The sequence below is a fragment of the Microchirus variegatus genome, assembly GCF_963457635.1.
Source record: "Microchirus variegatus genome assembly, chromosome: 13".
Taxonomy (NCBI): Eukaryota; Metazoa; Chordata; class Actinopteri; order Pleuronectiformes; family Soleidae; genus Microchirus; species Microchirus variegatus.
In genome coordinates, this window is record NC_139814.1 from 22,588,074 (window position 1) to 22,607,252 (window position 19,179).

Sequence of the window (19,179 nt, forward strand, 5' to 3'; positions counted from 1 at the left end):
CTAGCTTATGCTTTGTTGTGGAAATTCTCTGCTGCTGCTGCTGGTGAAGTGTGAAATAGAGACTTTTGTCGGCCGACAGGGTTTTATTTTCTTTGCAAAGAAAAGTTCAATCAACACACAAGTACTCGAAGATGAAGAAAGACCCAGATTATGGCGAGAGCTAAACTTTTATACCTAAGGAACACCCCTCTCACATCCCTTTGTCTGTTGCAGGGGTCTGCCCCTCCAGGCTGTGATTTCACAGTTTATTGCAGGTATTGGAGTCGACCTCCCCCAGAGGTATCCTGCAGGATGTTGTATTTAGGTGCAAAGTATTTTTATACAGCTTACAGATATAAAACCAGAGGATCTGAGCTGGTCTCAGGTCTGCCTTCAGAGCCAGTTTAATCAGACAAGAGTCGTCATTGTGTAATTGTGTTACGTATGGTGCATGGCATATCATATTTTGTATCAGATTTCATTTTACCATTTACTTGAAGGCTGGTTTGATTTTTTTTTTTTGGCAATTCATTCAAATTCCTATTCCTATTCTATCTTTAAAATCGTCTTAAATGAACCCTGAGTTTGCCTTCACCACTTCATGCTGTGTTCTTTGCCGAAATAGACAAAATTGACTCTCAGTACCTCTTGACTCGTAAGTATAAGCACTTGTGTTCAGCCCAGGTTTTCACAATAACAACAGAGACTCTCCAGAAGCACTTAGTGTTAAACATGTTTGATTGTGACATCGTCAACAGCCCCAGAGTGTGGCACACACACACACACACACACACACACATGTTGACGGGTGGGAGGCGGAGGGCGACGCGAGAAGCTTTAACAAAGCTGATAATGGATGTGTTTGTGGAAGCCAGGGTTTATTGTGCTGTGGTGAAGGCCTCGCAGCTGCAGTGTGTGTGTGTGTGTGTACAATCTATGTTCAAGTGAGTGTGTTCATCCTGTATGCTGTAGTGTGTGTGTGTGTAATCAGCCCCCATTTGACGTTAATTGACTGACTGGGAAAAGGTTGGACTTCCAAGGTCAGAGAAGACATCGTCAGATTCCCGTCTTTGTTCATTCTAACTCCTAAAAACTCTCAGATTGTGATTCTACACTTCTTTCCTTAATTACATTTTTTTTTGGAGGGGGGGGGGGGGTCGTGTCCCGATTAATTAAATTTGTTGAAATGTGCTCACATCAGCCTTTGCCATTACACCAGGAGCTGTGTGACCTATTTAACAGAGAATCCTCTCCCCGCTCAGAGTGTCATGCTTCCTGCTGTGCAGATTATTATCATGAAAAAAGAGAAGAGAGAGAAGGTGTAATTTAGATTTTTCAGTCAGACACTGACCTCTGTCCTCTGAGCATGAAGTTGGTCTTATTTATATTTTAGTTTCTATGTTGGAGTGCATGTATTTGGCATTATAAGCTATATGAGAACACTGGTGCAATTGTGCAGATTCTCCCAGGTCGTTCGTACTCGCCGCTTACGTGTTTCTTCTTCACAGGTGAGTGCTACCTGAAGGAGTGGACCATGTGGAGTCCGTGTCAGCTCAGCTGCGTGAGCGGCGACGACCTGGGCTTCGGCTCGGTCCAGGTCAGATCCAGAGCTGTGGTGGCCCAGGATCCGGAGAACCTGCTGCAGTGTCCGGAGCAGGAGATGGAGGCTCGGCCGTGTACAGGTCAGTCCAGCAGAGAATGTATTTAACATCAAACTCAAATTACATCTAATCTGGTTATGCATCTACAGATGCATTATTTTGTTCGTAACTACTGTGTCTGATTGTGTTCCCGCTGCAGAGGGCCAGTGTTTTGAATACAAGTGGAGGAGCGGACCGTGGAAGGGCTCGTCTCGACAAGTCTGGTGTCAGCGCTCCGATGGGCTAAATGTCACAGGTAGACATTTGTTACTCGCCTTTCTCCACTTATGCCTGACCAAAAAGCTAAAAAATTATGTTTTTCTCGACTGATTTACAACTAGTGCTGCGCAACAGGTAAACGCGCGTTAACGCATGACACGTTTCCGGAATGCCGACTGACCGGAAAAGGACGCGCATGACGTCATGTTTACGTGCCGCGACACCGGAGTCCAGGCACTGTTTACTAGTTAGCTCCGTTAGCTGCATTAGTTCCTTTTAGCGACATTAGCGCGCCTACAGTCGAACTGGAGCGGTCTGTTTACTAAACGAAAAGAGCAGTGCTACAAATAACCAGCGTACCTGTCTACTGCGTATGTGTGCCTCTGTTTTTAAAGTTTAGCGTTACTTTACAGACTCATTTAAACAATCCAAAGTTAACGTTTGACAGCACTATTTACAACAGGCATAAATTTAATGAATTCAAGGTCATGTTTTCAGGCAGGGCAAGCATCCATGTCTCAGGCTGCATGTTAGCAGCGTGCATGGCATCCAAAAACCTCATCTATAAAAATTTTTTTTATAAAATGCCTGAGACAAAATTAAACAATCAGTCAATCTCCATATCAGCAGGGTCGGGTTGTTATGGTGATACGGTTGCTAACCAGGACCTTTATCGCAGACTCCCAGACAGACACTAACAGTGAAAAAAGCCTCTTTAACGAGACTCTAATCTGCACAACTCTGACACACGGGCGAGCTTATACTTGAAACTGTCACGCAGCGTGTCGGAATCCCAGGCAGCACTTTCAGTGTTTCCTGACAGCAGTATCTGGGAACGTGTAAGCAGATGAGGCTTTAATCTGGAGCTGTGTTAAATTTTACAGCCGCAGTTTAATCTCACGTGGCAGGTTCAACCTCTGCAACTGAAGCATTCTCCCCGAACCCCCGCCACATATCTTAGGCTACAGTACTCAGCTCTGAGGCTATGGTAGAAGTGAACGTACTCACATCTTGTTGGAATAGGCACACTCATTTTTTTTCTTTTCTTTCTCTTTTTTCTGTCCTTCTTTTGAAGGTTTCTTCACTAGCAGTGGTGTTCCCCTCATGAATATTCTCACTGAGATTGCTCCCAGAGCAGACCGACTAATAAATATTCAAGAAGCTGATCTGATAGCTTACAATGTTTTCACAGACATGGTTTTTTTTTTTTTTTCGGAGAGTCTGAGCTGGTTTGATCCTTGTCACTAGTGCCGTCTGCCTATAGTATCCAGTTTATTTTTATAATGTTATTTTCAGCTTGAAAATTCTTGAAAGTGCTTGAAATTCAAATGTATTTTCAAGTTTGGAAAGTGCTCGAATTTCAAAATTCCTCAAAATTGATATCTGACTGAAGAGTCTGCTTTTCGAGATGGAGATATAAAAATACATCCCAGTGGAACAGCAGTTTCTGAAACATACAGATCAACTGTTTTCCTCATTCGGATGCTTAATTTAAATAAATTAAATTATAAATATGCTGAGTTGCTCCCAATTGATAATACATTTTAATTAAGAAGCAGTTGAACAGAAATAACTATTAAAGTGATAGCTAGCTAGCTAGCAGTTTGCTTGGTAAATAGCAAGGTAGATAAATGGATAGCAGGCTGGCTAGCTGAGTGTGAATATTATCTATTCTAAAATCAACTATTATCGTTTACTTAAATTTTTATAATATCTATCCAGCTAATAATAAAAAATAAATAAAATGTTGATACTTGGCTAGCTATCTAGGTAGCCTGCTACCTGGTAGATAACTAGCTAGCAGGCTGACTGGCTCGCTAGCTAACATAAGAAAGTATCACAATTGTTGTCTGTCTGAACATCTATAAATCTGTCTTTTAATGTGATTAAAGAGTAAAATAATACTTTCTGAGTATGTACTCTGTATGTATTTGTATTACTAAAGCTAGAAAAGCCTGAAAGTGAACCTACAATGAAGGAATACTTGATACCCAGATGCATACTTGGAAACCTGTATTCCTCAATTCAGAGTAACATGTTTCACGGCTACGGAATGCAAGTACGGATGTTTCATTAATGTGGCGATTTCATTATTGCACATTAAGAAGTCAAACCACAGACGCGCTAATACCGAATGTAAGTGACATTCAGCCCCGGAATTAATTACCACACAAATCATCGCGTGATAACAATTTAATTGCCTCTGTTCATTTTCTGCCATGATTACGCTGTGAGTCTCATTAAATTTTTGATGAAGCTACTTCAATTTGTGATGAAGAAATACATATATTTGTTTCACAATAGGGTGGTTAATTGCAAACAACTGCCAGAGTCGGTCTGGAGTTTTTAGTTGGGTTGTTAGTGTTTTTTTTTTTGTTTTTTTTTTCTGAATGTGGTTATTATGAACTTATTCTAATGTCACATTTTATGATGAGGCTCGTTGTACTAATGAGCTGAGACTCAGTGAGAGTTCAGATAGATGAGTGTGGGACACATTTATCCAATAATATTTTTAATTGTGACGACCAAACAGCGACTGAAACACTAGCAGGTGACCACACTGACGCCTTTTTGGTCTTGACCCTGCAGGTGGATGCCCCATGACTGCAATGCCGATGGCTGACCGATCATGTGACCCGCCCTGCACCAAGCCACGTTCCACCTGCACGGAGGTGAGTGTACTACCGCTCACATCAGATCCTGTCTTCAGCCTTTGTCCTCTGCTGCTTGTCAGCGAATGAGTGATGCGTTGAGTTTTATCGGTTTAAAAAGGGCGGTTGGAGAATTCCAAGCACTGTTGCCGTCTGGTGGTGCGTTCACAACAAATGAATGGAACAAATGGTTGCATTTTCTGGCCCAATCACTTGCGGCCTTTTATCCCCTAATTGGCATCCATTTTCTACCACTTTGTCCTCCACATGAGGGTCCACAATCTCAGCTGACATAGGGCGGTACACCCCGGACAGTCAAGCCTCCTCAACAAATCAGAGACCACAGAGGGTGGTTGAGACAATCGAGACTGCCCTGGCAGGACAATCAACAAAAAAAAAACAGCCTGGAGAGATGAAAGCCTCATCATCCCCCATGACAAATATAAAAAAATAAAATCATTAACATTGAATCGGACACTAAGTTTAGAAGGTTGGATGTCATCTGTGGGCAAACAAAACGAAGAATGCGGTCAGCAACCTGAGACCAGCGAGCAGCCACATGTATCAAGTTACATACATAAAATAAAACTACATGGCGCGATGTAGCTTTCTGTGTCGACAATTTTAGAACGTGAACGATTTATTTATGTGTAATCTCTGGTTTCCATGAAAAATAGATGAATCGCAGTGTCATCAGCATATAAAGAATTTCTTCCTCTTATCCCATTTCCGTGGCATTTCCTTTGTTTCCTCCAACGGTTTTCATGTGAAGTCTTGGTTCTTTATTGTGACTAATTTGTTGTGAGGACCAAATGGGAGGATTTACAGTGCTGCTCTGGGAGAACTGGGGAGGGGGGGGGGGTTATAATCAATAGTGTTAGCTCAAACTGAAATGTCATGCTCTTCACTCCGTACCGTCAAAAATCTGGGTCACAAGATAAATCCACTTATCCAACACAATGTTAAAAAAAAAAAAAAAAAAAAGTGTTCATATTTAGCCACAGATGTTGTTACAGATGATACAAAAAAGATTAATTTGAATGAAAGCATGTAGTTCAAAAAAAAGTCATTGTCTATGCATGCCCTCTGAGGTGATTATGACAGATTAGCAGCAGCATCGCTTGCAGCAGGTCGATTTACAGCACCGCAGGAAACTATGTGTCATGTCCATGCAGGAGATCAAATCAATACGTGCTTCAGCCTCCTTCAGTGATAATGTGAGCTCTGTGAGTCTCTTGTGTTATTTCTGGGTTTGTGTCTTGGACGTCTTGTGTTTTGAAAATAACAATAAATGAGCAGCGTTGTGCGGGACCTCGCATCCGCCGGGTTGTGGCCGGGTCACTTGTCTCAGGTGAAGGTTTTCGAGTCAATCGGTCAATGTAGGGCCTTCTGTCATTTTAGGACAGGTGTTCTCTAAATTTTGATACCTGAGGGCCAATTTAGGAACCCAACAATGGACTGAGGGCAGGATTCATCCAGCTGGGCGTCCGTTACTGAAAATAATAAGACAGTAGACGCCCTACTTTTAGGCAGAACGCCCTAAAGACGCCCTATTTTTCCCCTGGTAACCACCGAAACGACGTTGTGATGACGCGCGGGTATAGACGGGCGCGTGCTGGCCGTAGTTTTTGCCAGCATGCGCCTGTCTATACCTGTCCAAGATCAGTTTGGAACACCACAAGATTCCAACAAGATGTGAGTACACGGTGGAACAGCACCTATTAAATGCTGGAAAGTCTCTTTGCGTAAAAGCGAAACTTGGCTGCAGTGCTGCGCGGATTTTTTTCCCTATTTTTGTCACCACGGTTACTCCAAACGCTTAGAAAACTTATAGCCGGCTATTCCCGATCAAGACGCACGTTCTGATATAAGATATGTGGGGGTTTTCTCAAAACTGTGGGAGGAGATGCATGTCAAAGTTTTTCGCGGGAGAAGAACGTATCCAGGATGGCCGACATCGCACATTGGGCATCGGGTTCGTGGGACGGCGTCTCGGGCCGTGCAACTACATTTCTGCCCGCTCCATAGGGGCCTGACCTGTGGGGGGCGCTACAGAGCCATTTTGAATAGGTTTTTCTCAAGTCCATTATCGCCACCTTTGTGTGCGCGGAACCTAAAAAGGTTTGGGATTAAAATGGCAAATGGGGAAAGTGGGAGTCCATGCGTAGGCAGCGTATACAGACATACAGAGACATATCCTGACACCATAAAATGATGCTTCTTTACAAATTCTGCAGCAGACATAATTACTGACAGGATTATATTCAGCAGGCTTAAAGTGAGGGCCTTAAATCATGTTCAGGGAGAGCAGGAGTCACTGAAGAGAGAATGTTTGTGCTGTAATATCAGACTTTTCACTTTTGTAGTGACGTGAATTCCAGGTAATAATATTCATATATGAAGTGAATTTTTTTTTGGCAAAATTGTGTTGACAAGGCTGCCTAATCGCCAGTGAACACATACTCTGAAGATAGTGTGCACTTAAGCTGGCTCACATTTCGGAGCTTTTCTTCTCGAGTGTCCACGGTCACAGCCGTGTTTCCACTTGCTTCACAACAACCCCTTTAAAGAGCAAGATTAACTAATGCTAGAGCAGCACAAGGTCCTGTAGAAAAGGGTAGACAGCAGAAAAAGGCAATACAGTACAAATGCAGAGGTAAATACTGGACACGAAAAGTGCGGTGGTACTGAATAATTGCATAAAACAACAACCTTATTATGTTTCTCATGTTGAGTTGTTTGGCTCCTCTGGCAAATATGGAAATAAGTAAGTTCCTCAGAAATGAGCTTCTGCCTCACAAGGACCAGGTTTCTGGTCTCCATTAAGGGACTCCAGGTCCTGACAAGGCCAGTGTTTATGCCAGAAAAGCTCCTAAAGAGGCGACACAAACACACACACACACACTCTGACAGAGCACAGACCAGCACAGATATAGGTAATATAGTGTAGGATCTAATGGCTCATGGTGACTCAAAGTCATAATGTCTTGGCCTCTCTACAGCTTCAAGCTTTAATGTTCTCGGTTTAATCTGTTTTCTTGCGGGGGTTCTGCCAACTGTACACAAGTGCCACAATAAATCACCCGAGTGGCCCTTTAATGCGACAATAAAACACTTAAGTACTGATAGAATCCCTTGTAAACTAAGGGAGGCGTGTTATGTTCCAGTGTAGAAAATTTCACCCCGTGGGTGATAGCACACAGAGAGCGAGAGAGGAGCAACAGCAGCACAGCTGGAACTGAGCCTTTCTGTGTGGGTTTTGTTTCCAGGTTCTCCAGCTTTAATTGGAGACTCTGGCTGGAGGTTTGAACATTTGTTTGTCTTTGTGTCGTTGATGCTGTGGTGCCAAATAACAAATGGATGTGTAATAACAGACTCAGTCGGCGTATGCCTATTATTAAGAGTGAGGTACTTCGATGGTTAAATGGGCTTTAATACCGAGCGTATTGCAGACGACGCATTTGTGTGCACTTTGTGGTACCGTAATTATGCAACGGTTTGTGCTATCGGGAACATTGCAATAGTTTCTGAAAGCTGAGAAGGTGCACGTCAAAGCCAATGTGTGGTTATTACGGTAATGTCACTCGCACTGTTGCGGGAAGCTTTTCAAGCCGGCGAATCAGCGTCTTTGTCGTCGCTTGTACGTAGTTAGCATTTTTTGGCCTGTTTTTGGACACGGAGACAAAAACTCAAACACATTTCAAATGTAAATAAAACTTTTTATTTTTTTTTATTTTAAATAGCGAATACGCTATGGGTAAAAGTACTTCACAAATCCATAAAACCATAAAAGGGCCAGAAAATGTCCAGAATTCCAGAATTCCAGAATAACTTGCTATATCTGGCAGTTATTTACAGTTTACCGCATCTATTAACAATTTAAAATGAATAAAGAGAATAAAACATGTTGAGGTTTTGTCTCAATGTCCACAAAACAGGCCAAAAAAAATGGAAACTAAGTACAGGCATTTTTTCCCCTCCTTTTTCCCTATTCTGGCGACAAAGACGCTGATTCTCCAGCTTCCTGCAACAGCACAAGTGAAATTACCGTAATAACCACGTGTTATTGTTTGATTTGCAAATTCTCACCTTTCAGAAACTGAATTATTAGAATAGCACAAACCGTTGCGTAGTTACGGTAATGCAAAATGCTCGTGTGAAAACGTGTCATCTGCCATATGCTCGATGTTAAAGGGTTAAATCAAAACCATAATGAAGTGGTGACTTTTATATTCACTTAGGAGCATAGCTTAATGTTCAATCACAGTATTACACTTTATTTGCAATAATTAATATAATTAGTCTGTACTAGACGAGCCCTCTTCTCACCAAACTAGCTGCTCATCTGCCCACAGGTCATGTATTCCGTGATTTAGCCGGTTCACCCTGCTTCACAAATCCTACTTTATCCTCCTTCATTTCTAAATAAGTTTATTGTGACGAGCTCAGGAAACGCCCTGTGCTGCCAGTTATTCCTCAGTGTGACAGATTAGCAGTGGAGGAAAAGAAAAGGCAGACTTTTATGAAGTGATGAGTTATTATTTTGTTATATATACTGCAGGGGTTACGACGCAGACATGATGCATTCCTTCTTCCTCTCTCCCCGCTGACACCGACATGTTTTATGTGACAGACGAGCTGTTTGCGCTCGCTTTTCATGCCACAACTCGAGTCTATATCACAGGATTTAACCGAATGATTTCCAGCCCTTCGTTTTGGTTCGTGGAAGTTTTGCACGAATACGTTCCGCAAGGCGCCGAAGATTGTGTTTGTTTTGAGAGGCAAGGTTACGTCGAGTATAAATGAATGGTCCACAGGTTCTGTGCTGTAAAGCGATGTAAGGCTAAAGCACACACACCTACTCCTTTATTTGCCAGTGAGATGTAAATGATACCTCATTTCCCGCTCTGTCTGCCGTGGGACACACGCTGCTGCTGTTTGCACGCCGGCGACTTGTGAAGTGATCCTCCAGAGAGAGAGAGATGGAGGAGCTGGGGGACCCCCTGCAGAGTGATGAATGGAGAGAGGGATGCGATGATGAGGAGGAGGAGGGCGGGGAGGTGGAGGTGGAGGCTCGTCTCTTCTGCACAGAGCTGATTTTGGGATGCAAAACAAGCTCACGCTAGACGACTTTTAGCTCCAGTTCAGAACTAGTAGAAATAAGAAATAAGGGTTCCAAAAGGGGTCCTTCTACAAGGGCTGAGGTTCTACCTGGAACCATTTGCTTCTGAAAAACTATTTCCCGAAGAAAGGGTTTGTCAAGCATTCTTGGTAACACTAATGGTTCCAGTAAGAACCATTTTGATCCAGAGAACCCTGAACAAAGGGTTTTTAAAGGGTTCTTGTAGGAACCTGAACCTGGAGCACAAAAAGGGTTTTCCTATGAGGACAAGCCGAAGTACTTAGCACTTTTATATCTAAGAGTGTAGTGAAATATTGAGTGATCTGATCACTGTGTGCAGTTTGGGTTCATGTTCAGGTCTCAGCTCCTCCAATCTGTCTTGAGTTCATCCTCAAATCAGATCTTGAAAACCACATTCAGAGTTCACATGTAGCCACATTCCAGAGCTTGTAAAATAGATGAAATAGTACGGACACTGTATGATTGACAGCAGCATAAACTGCAGCCCAAATCAGGGCTTTCTAAGCATATCCAGATTGTATCTAGCTTGATTTATTGGCAGTGTGAACAGCTTAAAGAAACAGATTTTTCAAACCACATACGGAGGTGGTTTCGAATGCTTGATTGTGATCCGATTTTTACAGATCAGTTTCAATCTGAAAGTCTTGGTAACACTAAGCGCAGATACCATTATCGCGCAGATACGATTCCAAAGTGTCTTTTGTGTCAATCGCAGCGCAACTCGAATGACAACAATGACGTAGAGCCGGAGAGACGGATGCTAATTGGAGGCCCGTTAAACAATCGACAAATCAGAACAATGTTTGGGACAGAATCTAGCACAGATTTCTGTCGTCCATTTTGTTTAAACTACTCGTTTAACTGTGGAAATCCACGTGAAAAACTAGACTCGACGATGTCAGTGTGGAGATCGGATCTGATCACTTGCAAGATATAAACGGTCAGGGAGATCAGATTCAGATCAGATTCCGATCACATATTCTCACAAAGCCCTCACAGTCAGGCTCCGTACCCTGAAAGAACCCACAAAATGAGAATCTCTCGACGAGGACGTAACAAAAGAAAACAAAGGTATATCCTGAAGGTGATGACAACACAGACGCAGCACATCAGCTCTGTTGATTGACTATTGACTCTGACAACAAAATGGCAGGAGGAGTGGAGCGCAGAGGGGGGGGGGGGTGACAGACTGGTAGATGCTGATTGAGTGTCGACGAGTCATTTAAACCTTCATTTCAAAGTCTTTTCTTCCCTCGTCTCTCGCCGTCTGTCTGTCCTTGTTTATTCAGGCTGTGTCTGCATTTTCCTTTTATTTGATTATTCATGTTTCAGTTTCCAACCCGACCCGGGGGCTGGTTCCTTTCCCCCCCCTCGAGGGTTTTGGCGAGATAAATTGCACGGGTTGCAAAAACGATTGAGGAAGAGGCAGAAAGGATTAAAGAAAAGGCAGGGGGAAGGAAAGAAAGAAAGAGAGAGAGAGAGAGGGAGAGCAAAAGGGATGGAGCACAAAGGAATGATGGAAACACGGAGGGAAAGGGGAGAGAAAATGATAGATACAAATAGCAAATGACAAGAAGATGGGATGTAGGGGGACAAAAGGGAAAATGGAAGGACGATGAAGCGAAGAGCAAGAAGGAAGTGTCAGGAAAGACTGTTCCACAGGAAGTGGAATCAAAGAAAGAGAGAGAGAGAGAATGAAGAAGACAGTTTTCATTTCCACATCAAACACCATCAGCACCTGACTGCAGGGCCTCACTGCAGACACTAACTGTGTTCTACATGTTTTTGCGCTTCATTTGCTTTTATGTTTGTGGGTTTTTACTCCGAGTCTGAGCAAGTAAAACACAGATTTCCCTCACTGCGAGAAGTCATACACTCGTATACGATGTTTTAATCCGCATGAACCACGTGGAAAAACAAAGACGGCATGTGTTTCACGTACTGAAACGGACCGTCTGCTCTGACTCAGGTGGGCGTGTGCGGCTGTGAAGAAGGCTACACCGAAGTGATGACGTCGGACGGTCTGCTGGACCAGTGCACCGTCATCCCGGTGCTGGAGATCCCGACGGCGGGAGACAACCGGGCCGACGTCAAGACCATACGGGCCTTTAACCCCACGCAGCCTGCAGCTGGCTCGCCGGGCCGCGTGGGTCGGACCTGGTTCCTGCAGCCCTTCAGTCCAGGTACAGAAACACAGTCTGATCCACGGTGAAAGAACGGAGTCAAAGGAGAAGAAGAATTTGTCGTTTTTTTTACTCTCTTGTGTTTGTGACGTGATATTTCACAGATGACGCTCATATAGAAGCATGTGTTACATCTGATTAACACTCACAGCGTTATTATTTATAGACAGGTGCCTCTATCCCTCCTCACTGTACAGCTTATTAAAAAGCGTTGTGTTTTTTTAATCTGTGCACCTTTTTGTCTCAGTTGTTTGTGGAGTTAGTGCCACACGCTCTGCTGCCCTCTGCAGCTGAGATGAGGAACTGAAATGACATACAGTACAACACAGTGGTAGCGGGCTCTCCCATACACTCTTAGAAATAAAAGTGCTAAGTTGAACCATATAAGGGTTTTTGGCTTGTCCTCATAGGAGAACCCTTTTTGGCTCCAGGTAGAACCTTTTTGTAAATGTTCCACTTGGAACCTTTTTGGAGGGTTCCACCAAGAACCCTTTTAGAACCCTTAATTCAGGAAAGGGGTTTTAAAGGGTTCTCTGGATCAAAATGGTTCTTACTGGAATCATTAGTGTTACCAAGAACCTTGAAAACTTTTTCAGAAGCAAATGGTTCCAGGTAGAACCTCAGCCCACCCGTTTTACTGAGGTTAAAGTTATTTTAATTCTAGTCCTAATATTTTCTGAGCTTCAATTTTGGAAAGAAAATGTTAAAGTTATTATACCAATTTCTGATTTTACTAATGTAACTCAATCAAAACAGCTACTTTTATCTCAGAAATTGGACTGAAATTAGATTATTTCTGGACTTAAATTTGAAAAGATATTCCTAAATTGTTAGAAATGTCATCAAAATCCCAGTATTGAAGCTTTAGATCTCGAATTTCCAGTTTTGAATCTCATTTTAAAGCTCTTTTGGTCGATTTTTGACACAAGAATTACGTAAATTCAAATCCAAAAGAATATTTTCTAATGGGGAATATGGATGAGAAAATGTACATAGATTATTCCTGTATATCTATACAGTTTAATCGTGTGTGTGTGTTAACAGATGGGAAGCTGAAGACCTGGGTGTACGGCGTCGCCGCCGGAGCCTTCGTTCTGCTCGTCTTCATCATCTCGATGACGTACCTAGCATGGTAATGTAGCGCCGTGTGTCTCCATCGTCGCTTTTCAGTTATTACCAAACACCATCATTCGTTTAACTGTCAGTGATGGAACGGAGGAACCAAGTTGACAGTCTTATGTCGCCTTCCTTCCATCGCTGCTGGTGTTCATTCATTCATTTTACTTTGTGTTCACCATTCCCCCTTCATTTTCTTTTGTTTACTCCTTACTCCTTTCTCCCTCCTCCTCCTCCTCCTCCTCCTCCTTCGCTCTCATCGCCCTCCGCTCAGTTTCCGTGGTTGTTGCCTCTGCTGCGAGCCGCGGTCCAAGTCCCCGTCAGACGGGGTTTACTGGATGGACGCGGAGCCTTACACCTGTCCTGCCTGCCAGAAACTAGAGCAAGACGAGTTACAGCAGCACAGTCAACTCCAACAACAACAACAACATCTCCACCACCATCATCGTCATCATCATCTGCAGCAGCAAACTCCGCCACAGCCTCCCGCTCGCTTTGAAACGCTCATCACTTAGTGAAGACCTCACCTCACTTCACCGCTCCCTGTCACTCATTCTACCTCACTTCCACTCGTAAGCCAAACACCTCGTGTGCCTAGCGTTCGACTCGGTTTCAGCGGATCGTTTTTCTCGGAGGTGAGCCGTCTCGACTTCCAACTGACGTCGCGCTTTAATTGTCACGTTCCCTCTTTTCAAGTCTCTTTGAAAATCCTAGAAAGAAAACACGGAGAGTGAGTCATTCACAGACATAAAAACAGCAGCCTTTTTCTTAAGATGTTTTAGTTTTATATGGAAATGACTGGGTTACGTATTCAAAACAGTAGCAGGTATTCAAGAAACGGGAGTCGGAAAAGTTATATTGGGCGCAAATTGGCTCTCGTCACGATATGTGTCGTGACTTGGTTCTAGATGATTTGTTACCTTTAAAAAAAAAAGTGGGTCACTGTATTAAAAAGTTTGGTAACACTAACTAACATATATAAGTAGCATATTAGCCCGTTATTAGCAATAATTACGCACGTTTTAACACCTTATTCTACCTCTATTACAGCATGAATTAAGATTTTTCCTACATAAGGTGTTAAAACGTGCTTAATTTGCTAATAAAGGGCTAGTATGCTACTTATATATGTTAGTAAGCAGCTAGTTAATGGTGAATATGTGTTACTTAATCTAAAGTGTTACCAAAAAGGTTATAGAATTTAAGTTTTAGGGTAAAAACTGATTTAAAGACACATTACATAACCAAAACATGGTGTTGTTCGTGTTGGACTCCTCAGGAAATGGTGTTTTGTCCATTAACACCTGAACACAACCTCGTCCCAACCATTTAACGCCCTTTTTCTGCCTCGTCCTGAGCCACAAAATCCCCTATATAGTGATTTATAATCACAAACAATGAGATCCCCACAGTAACTGTACGTTTCTAGTCCTCTGCCGCCATCTTGTGGACATCCATGCACATTGCATGTAGGGACATCATCATTTTTTGCAGCACGACTGTTTGCGGCGCCTCTTTATTCTCGTGTAACACAGTACATTAAAACGAGAATAAACCGCCTCTCGCCGCAGCCATTATTAATTATGTAGCGGTTCCAAAGGACCGCGGCAGATTTCGTCCACGTTTATAATCCATTTAAGCAACAATCGCGTTCACTTTACTGCGCTCCATTTTTCAAAGCGTTTTTAATTATTTTAAACTGCCTTTGAGGGGCTGCCGTTTCCAATCACTGCTCCACTGTGAACGAACATCATGACTTAATTAATCCATTACAGTGAACATAATGACTGCTGATTATTCACAGTTTACGGGAGGGGGGAAAATTAATGTCTGCACGGTTTGGCAGAGGCGAGGGAGAATTCATATTAGTGCGGCGGTTAGTGTTGTCGCCTCGCAGAAACAGGGATCCGCGTACGTTCCAAAGTGTGCTCTGCTTAGCGTCAAATATATGTCCTGATCTACAGACGTCCAGGTTTGGTTTCCCTGCAGGTCTTTGAAAGCCTTGAAAGGTTGTGAATTTGAAAAAAACCCAAAACAAATTAAGGCCCTTAGAAGTTTTAGTAAATAGACAGAGGTCATTGAAAGTGCTTGAATTCGTGCAAGAAAGAAGTGACGTTGATATTAAGGTAAAGGTCTCCCTTGTTTGTGAAGGCGCCACCTACTGTTTCACGCGCCCTCCTGCATTGCTTGATGTACATAGACTAAGCATACGCAGAACAAACGTCCTGACGTTGCGGAACAATGAGCGAGTAAAGTTAAGAGAGAGCACATGACAACGCGATGCCTGGGAAATCAGGGAAAACCTCCCAAGATCTTTCGGTTTCATTATGTCCTTGAATTTGAGGGTATTGGTCCTGGGAAGTCCTTGAAAAGTCCTTGAATTTGACATGAAACAAGATGTGGGAACTCCTGATAGATTTATGTGAGGACAACAGCGTGTGTGTCTGAAATAGATGTAGACATGGGTCAGTGAAAGCACTTGAATTTGGTGCAAGAAAGAAGTGAAGTTGATATTTAGCTAAATGGCTCCCTTGTTTGTGACGGCGCCACCTACCGTTTCATGTCCCGCATTGCTTGATGTATGTAGACTAGGCCTACGCAGGACAAACGTCGAGTCGTAATCACTAGTCTCACTCCGCTTTTGACGTGAGATTCCGTGCAAAACGAGGGGCGAGTAAAGTTAAGCAAAAGAGCAAATGACGACGTGATGCCTGGGAAATGAAAACTCCAACATCTCTCGCTCTCTCTCTCTCTAACCAAATATAATTACAAAGACTGACTTTGACCAAGATCCCAAGGGCAATCAGTTGAAGCAGATGCAGAGCGTGATGCAAATCAATAAAAGAGGCTCTTCTTCTTACAAGTTGCCCTCCCCATCTTAAGTAATTCACGGCACAATTTGGTCCTCAAATTTAAGGGTAATGGTCCTGGGAAGTTGTTGAATAGTCCTTGAATTTGGTGTCGAATAAGATGTGGAAGTCCATTGAGTTGATGAATCTAAAAAATGCTCACACTGGTAGCACGGATGGATTAGATTAGCGTAGCCTCTATGCTACTATCCCCATATGTTTGCTACTATGTTATTCATCCCATATTTTACTGTGGCCCTGAAGCCACATATCACTGGTTATGTTATGTGATATAACTTAACAGGTCCCCACAATCATATACCACCATTTATGTTATTCACCGCTTCTATCAGCCAAACAACACTCACCTATTATGGGATGTCTTTCCCGACTGTGCTCCACATGGCTCATAATCTGTCCCAGACTTCTAAAAAAGTCCAAATATGACTGGAAATCTGTTAGTGAAATGTTAAATATTGGAAATCTACCACCACTAGGTGTCATGTTACTGCTCCTTTATTGACCAAATTCACATGACAAGCGGAAATCAAGTCAAACTGTAATAAACAAAGCATAAATCAATAGTCACGAGCGCTTATAAAAACCGTACACCACAATAAAAGCATGGAATAACTAAACAAATCTGTTATCAGCCTCACACAAGGCTTCGAATTAGCATCGCTAAACACGACAACACACACACACACGACAGTGATTGATTAGCTTCCTCCACAGCCTCTGCCTCCGCCTCATCAAAGTAAAAGTCACCCTACCAAAATAAGAGTCCAAATCTCTAAACGTTATCTCTCTTTTTCTGTGTGTTTGTTCCGCAGCAAAAAGCCAAAGAAGCCACAGCGGCGGCAGATGAACAACAGACTGAAGCCGCTGACGCTCGCCTACGACGGAGACGCCGACATGTAGCCGTCGTCCTGCGGTTTTTCGCAAAACAAAAAAAAAATGACCCTAAAAGACTTAAAGTTCGTCCTACTGCGGGCCACACGGGGTTGCTATGGAAACCCTTTGATGTCAGGGCTGCCGCTGGGCATTGTTCAAACATCACACACCGTGGGCGCCATGTGAATATGACTTTGACGGGAAGAAGAAGAAGAAGAGAAAAGACCCAACAAACCCCCTCGAAGATCAAGACAGTGAATCCATGTCCATTTGCAGCCTTGATATTCCTGTCTCTCGTTTGGTTTTTTTATTTATTTATTTCCATTTTTGATACTTCCAGAAAAGCCTTCATTGAATTGTTTTTTTTTTTCGTCTTCTTTCTGAAGTCTTTGCCTTTCGCTTCTCTGCCATCTACTACTGCCAGTAAAACCACAGCCGTTGGGAGTTTGGAGAGACTTGGTCACCTGACACACGGATTTTGCTCGGAAAAAAAGCACAAATCTCCGTTTCTCTTTTGTGTGTGTGTTTTTTTTGTTTGTTTTTTTTTTGGCCTCAGCCGAGTGGGACATTTGGTCCATTCCCGTGCCCAAATACACTCTCCACGTTTCCGCTCATGCATACGCGACGGCTACAGTTCCATCCATACTTACGGGTATGCATCGCTCCGATGTTTCCGCGCGTTCCTCCGCTTCCACAAATTCTATTCCAGTCTTTTGTCTTAACTTGGACAATACGTACGGTACATAAACGGTGACACATTCTGGACGTACGACGACTCACTGGCGGAAATGTGGAAACTATGGTTTGGATCCTGACGGATAACGGATCCCAGAGTCTTGCCTGCCTGTCCCGTCTCGGTTTTTTTTTTTTAAAGGCATAATTTTGCACTATATTAGTGCAGCATGATATGTTCTTATGTCTAGCTTCACCATAGGAAACTGCCTCTCTCTCTCAATACAAGATGGTGTTCAGTCTTGTGCTAGAAACTGTAAAAAAAAACAAAAACAAAGTAGACTTTTTTTTTTTGCAAACGGAACTCACGCCAATGTTTGTTCATATTTTTCTTCTATTACCTCTTGTATGTGATAACGACAGTGTAAATACGACTTCCTGTTCTTTTCTTGTACAGCTACGCGTCCCGTCCCCCCAGAAAAACTCCACCAGAGTTCGTTCATGCGCCGACTTTTTACTTTTGTACATTTAAAAAGGATAAGCTACACAATTCAGAATGCATGAGACTCAACAAACAACAACAACAACACCTTTTTTTTTCCTTCTCTACATGAAACTCTGTAGCTGTGACGAGGAGAAGAAGAAGAAGAACACGAGACGATATCGTTTTCCTGCCGTTGTTGCCGTTTAGGAGCTGAATTATCCTCAGAGGTCTCCTCTTCCCAAAAACAATCAGACTGTGGTTAAAACTCGTTAAAAAAACCCACTGAATTAAAGCCATTTTGTGTTAAAAGTAAGTGTTTCTTTAAGGCTATTTGGTAGATACATTACTTTGCTCTCTTTCTCTGGTAACTTCCAGATCCAGACGACAAACTTCCTGTCTGCTTTGGTTTCTTAATCCTGGTCCTGGAGAGTTTCCCTGCTCAAACACACCTGTTTCAAATGTTCAGCTCATCAGCAGAAGCCTGATAACGACGCGTGTGTTTGAGTCAGGTGTGTTTGAGCAGCGAAACAGGACCAGGATTGAGAAACACTGACCTAATAAATGTATTTATTCGCCTTAATCTGTTAGATTACATGTCACAAAGTCAACGCAAAGATCTCTAACTCTAACTCTTCGCTTCTTTTTTTTGGCAGAAATGTGTTAAATTCAGGATTCAGGGAGAAAACACTCGTATCACAGAACAAAAACACCTGACCGTGACCTAAAAAGCTTTATTTTGAAAGGGTAACTTTTTACATTACAGTAGTGTAACAAGTAAAAATATTTTAATATGGAGGTAGAATTATAGCAATCCTGTCTTATTTCTAGTGCACAAATGGTTAGTGCATAATAATGAAATGACCTCCCTATTAAAAATGTTTGCCACCCTATGACGTTATATAGTTTGACGGGATAAAATACGGTTAAAAAGCAAAGGTTAAAATGACAAAAACAAGTCTCTAGGTTACTGAAAACCAGGGCCTTTCGCCACCAAAGTCCCTTTAAACGTCCCTGCTTGAACCACTGGGGTAATTATTTACATGTTTATCTCTTGATAAACAGTTGATAATCTCATCTTCTCCAGGCACTTGATGTGTCTCCTCGCGTCTCCTCCGTCTTTGTCCGCAGCTACAGATCAGTTCCGTCTTAACAGCTTTCTCCTCATAAGTTCTTGTTCAGTCGTCGTCGTCGTATCTCAGAGGGATGGAACAGTGGTGGCCTCCTTCTCCTAAAGAGCTTTCAGCCTGACTGCACCACCTCTCTGTGTCCAGTTGATGGTGCGACATCTTTTTCTACTGCTGAGAATACGGTCCAATAAAACTAAAAATCAGTGAAACCTACAGTGCTGC

The 19,179-nt window shown here is 42.8% G+C and overlaps 1 protein-coding gene across 1 annotated transcript in view; it reads left to right on the forward strand.

Moving 5' to 3' along the window:
- thsd7aa (thrombospondin, type I, domain containing 7Aa) overlaps positions 1-16,701 on the forward strand; it is a gene marked incomplete at both ends in the record, with an annotated part of 121,432 nt that extends 104,731 nt beyond the window's left edge. Inside the window, 6 exons of the mRNA XM_083899579.1 lie at positions 1,488-1,661; positions 1,780-1,875; positions 4,428-4,510; positions 11,602-11,815; positions 12,860-12,947; positions 16,614-16,701. Of these exons, the coding sequence (XP_083755705.1) occupies positions 1,488-1,661; positions 1,780-1,875; positions 4,428-4,510; positions 11,602-11,815; positions 12,860-12,947; positions 16,614-16,701 (743 nt within the window). The remainder of the gene's footprint in view (positions 1-1,487; positions 1,662-1,779; positions 1,876-4,427; positions 4,511-11,601; positions 11,816-12,859; positions 12,948-16,613) is intronic.
- Positions 16,702-19,179: the final 2,478 nt, after the last annotated feature.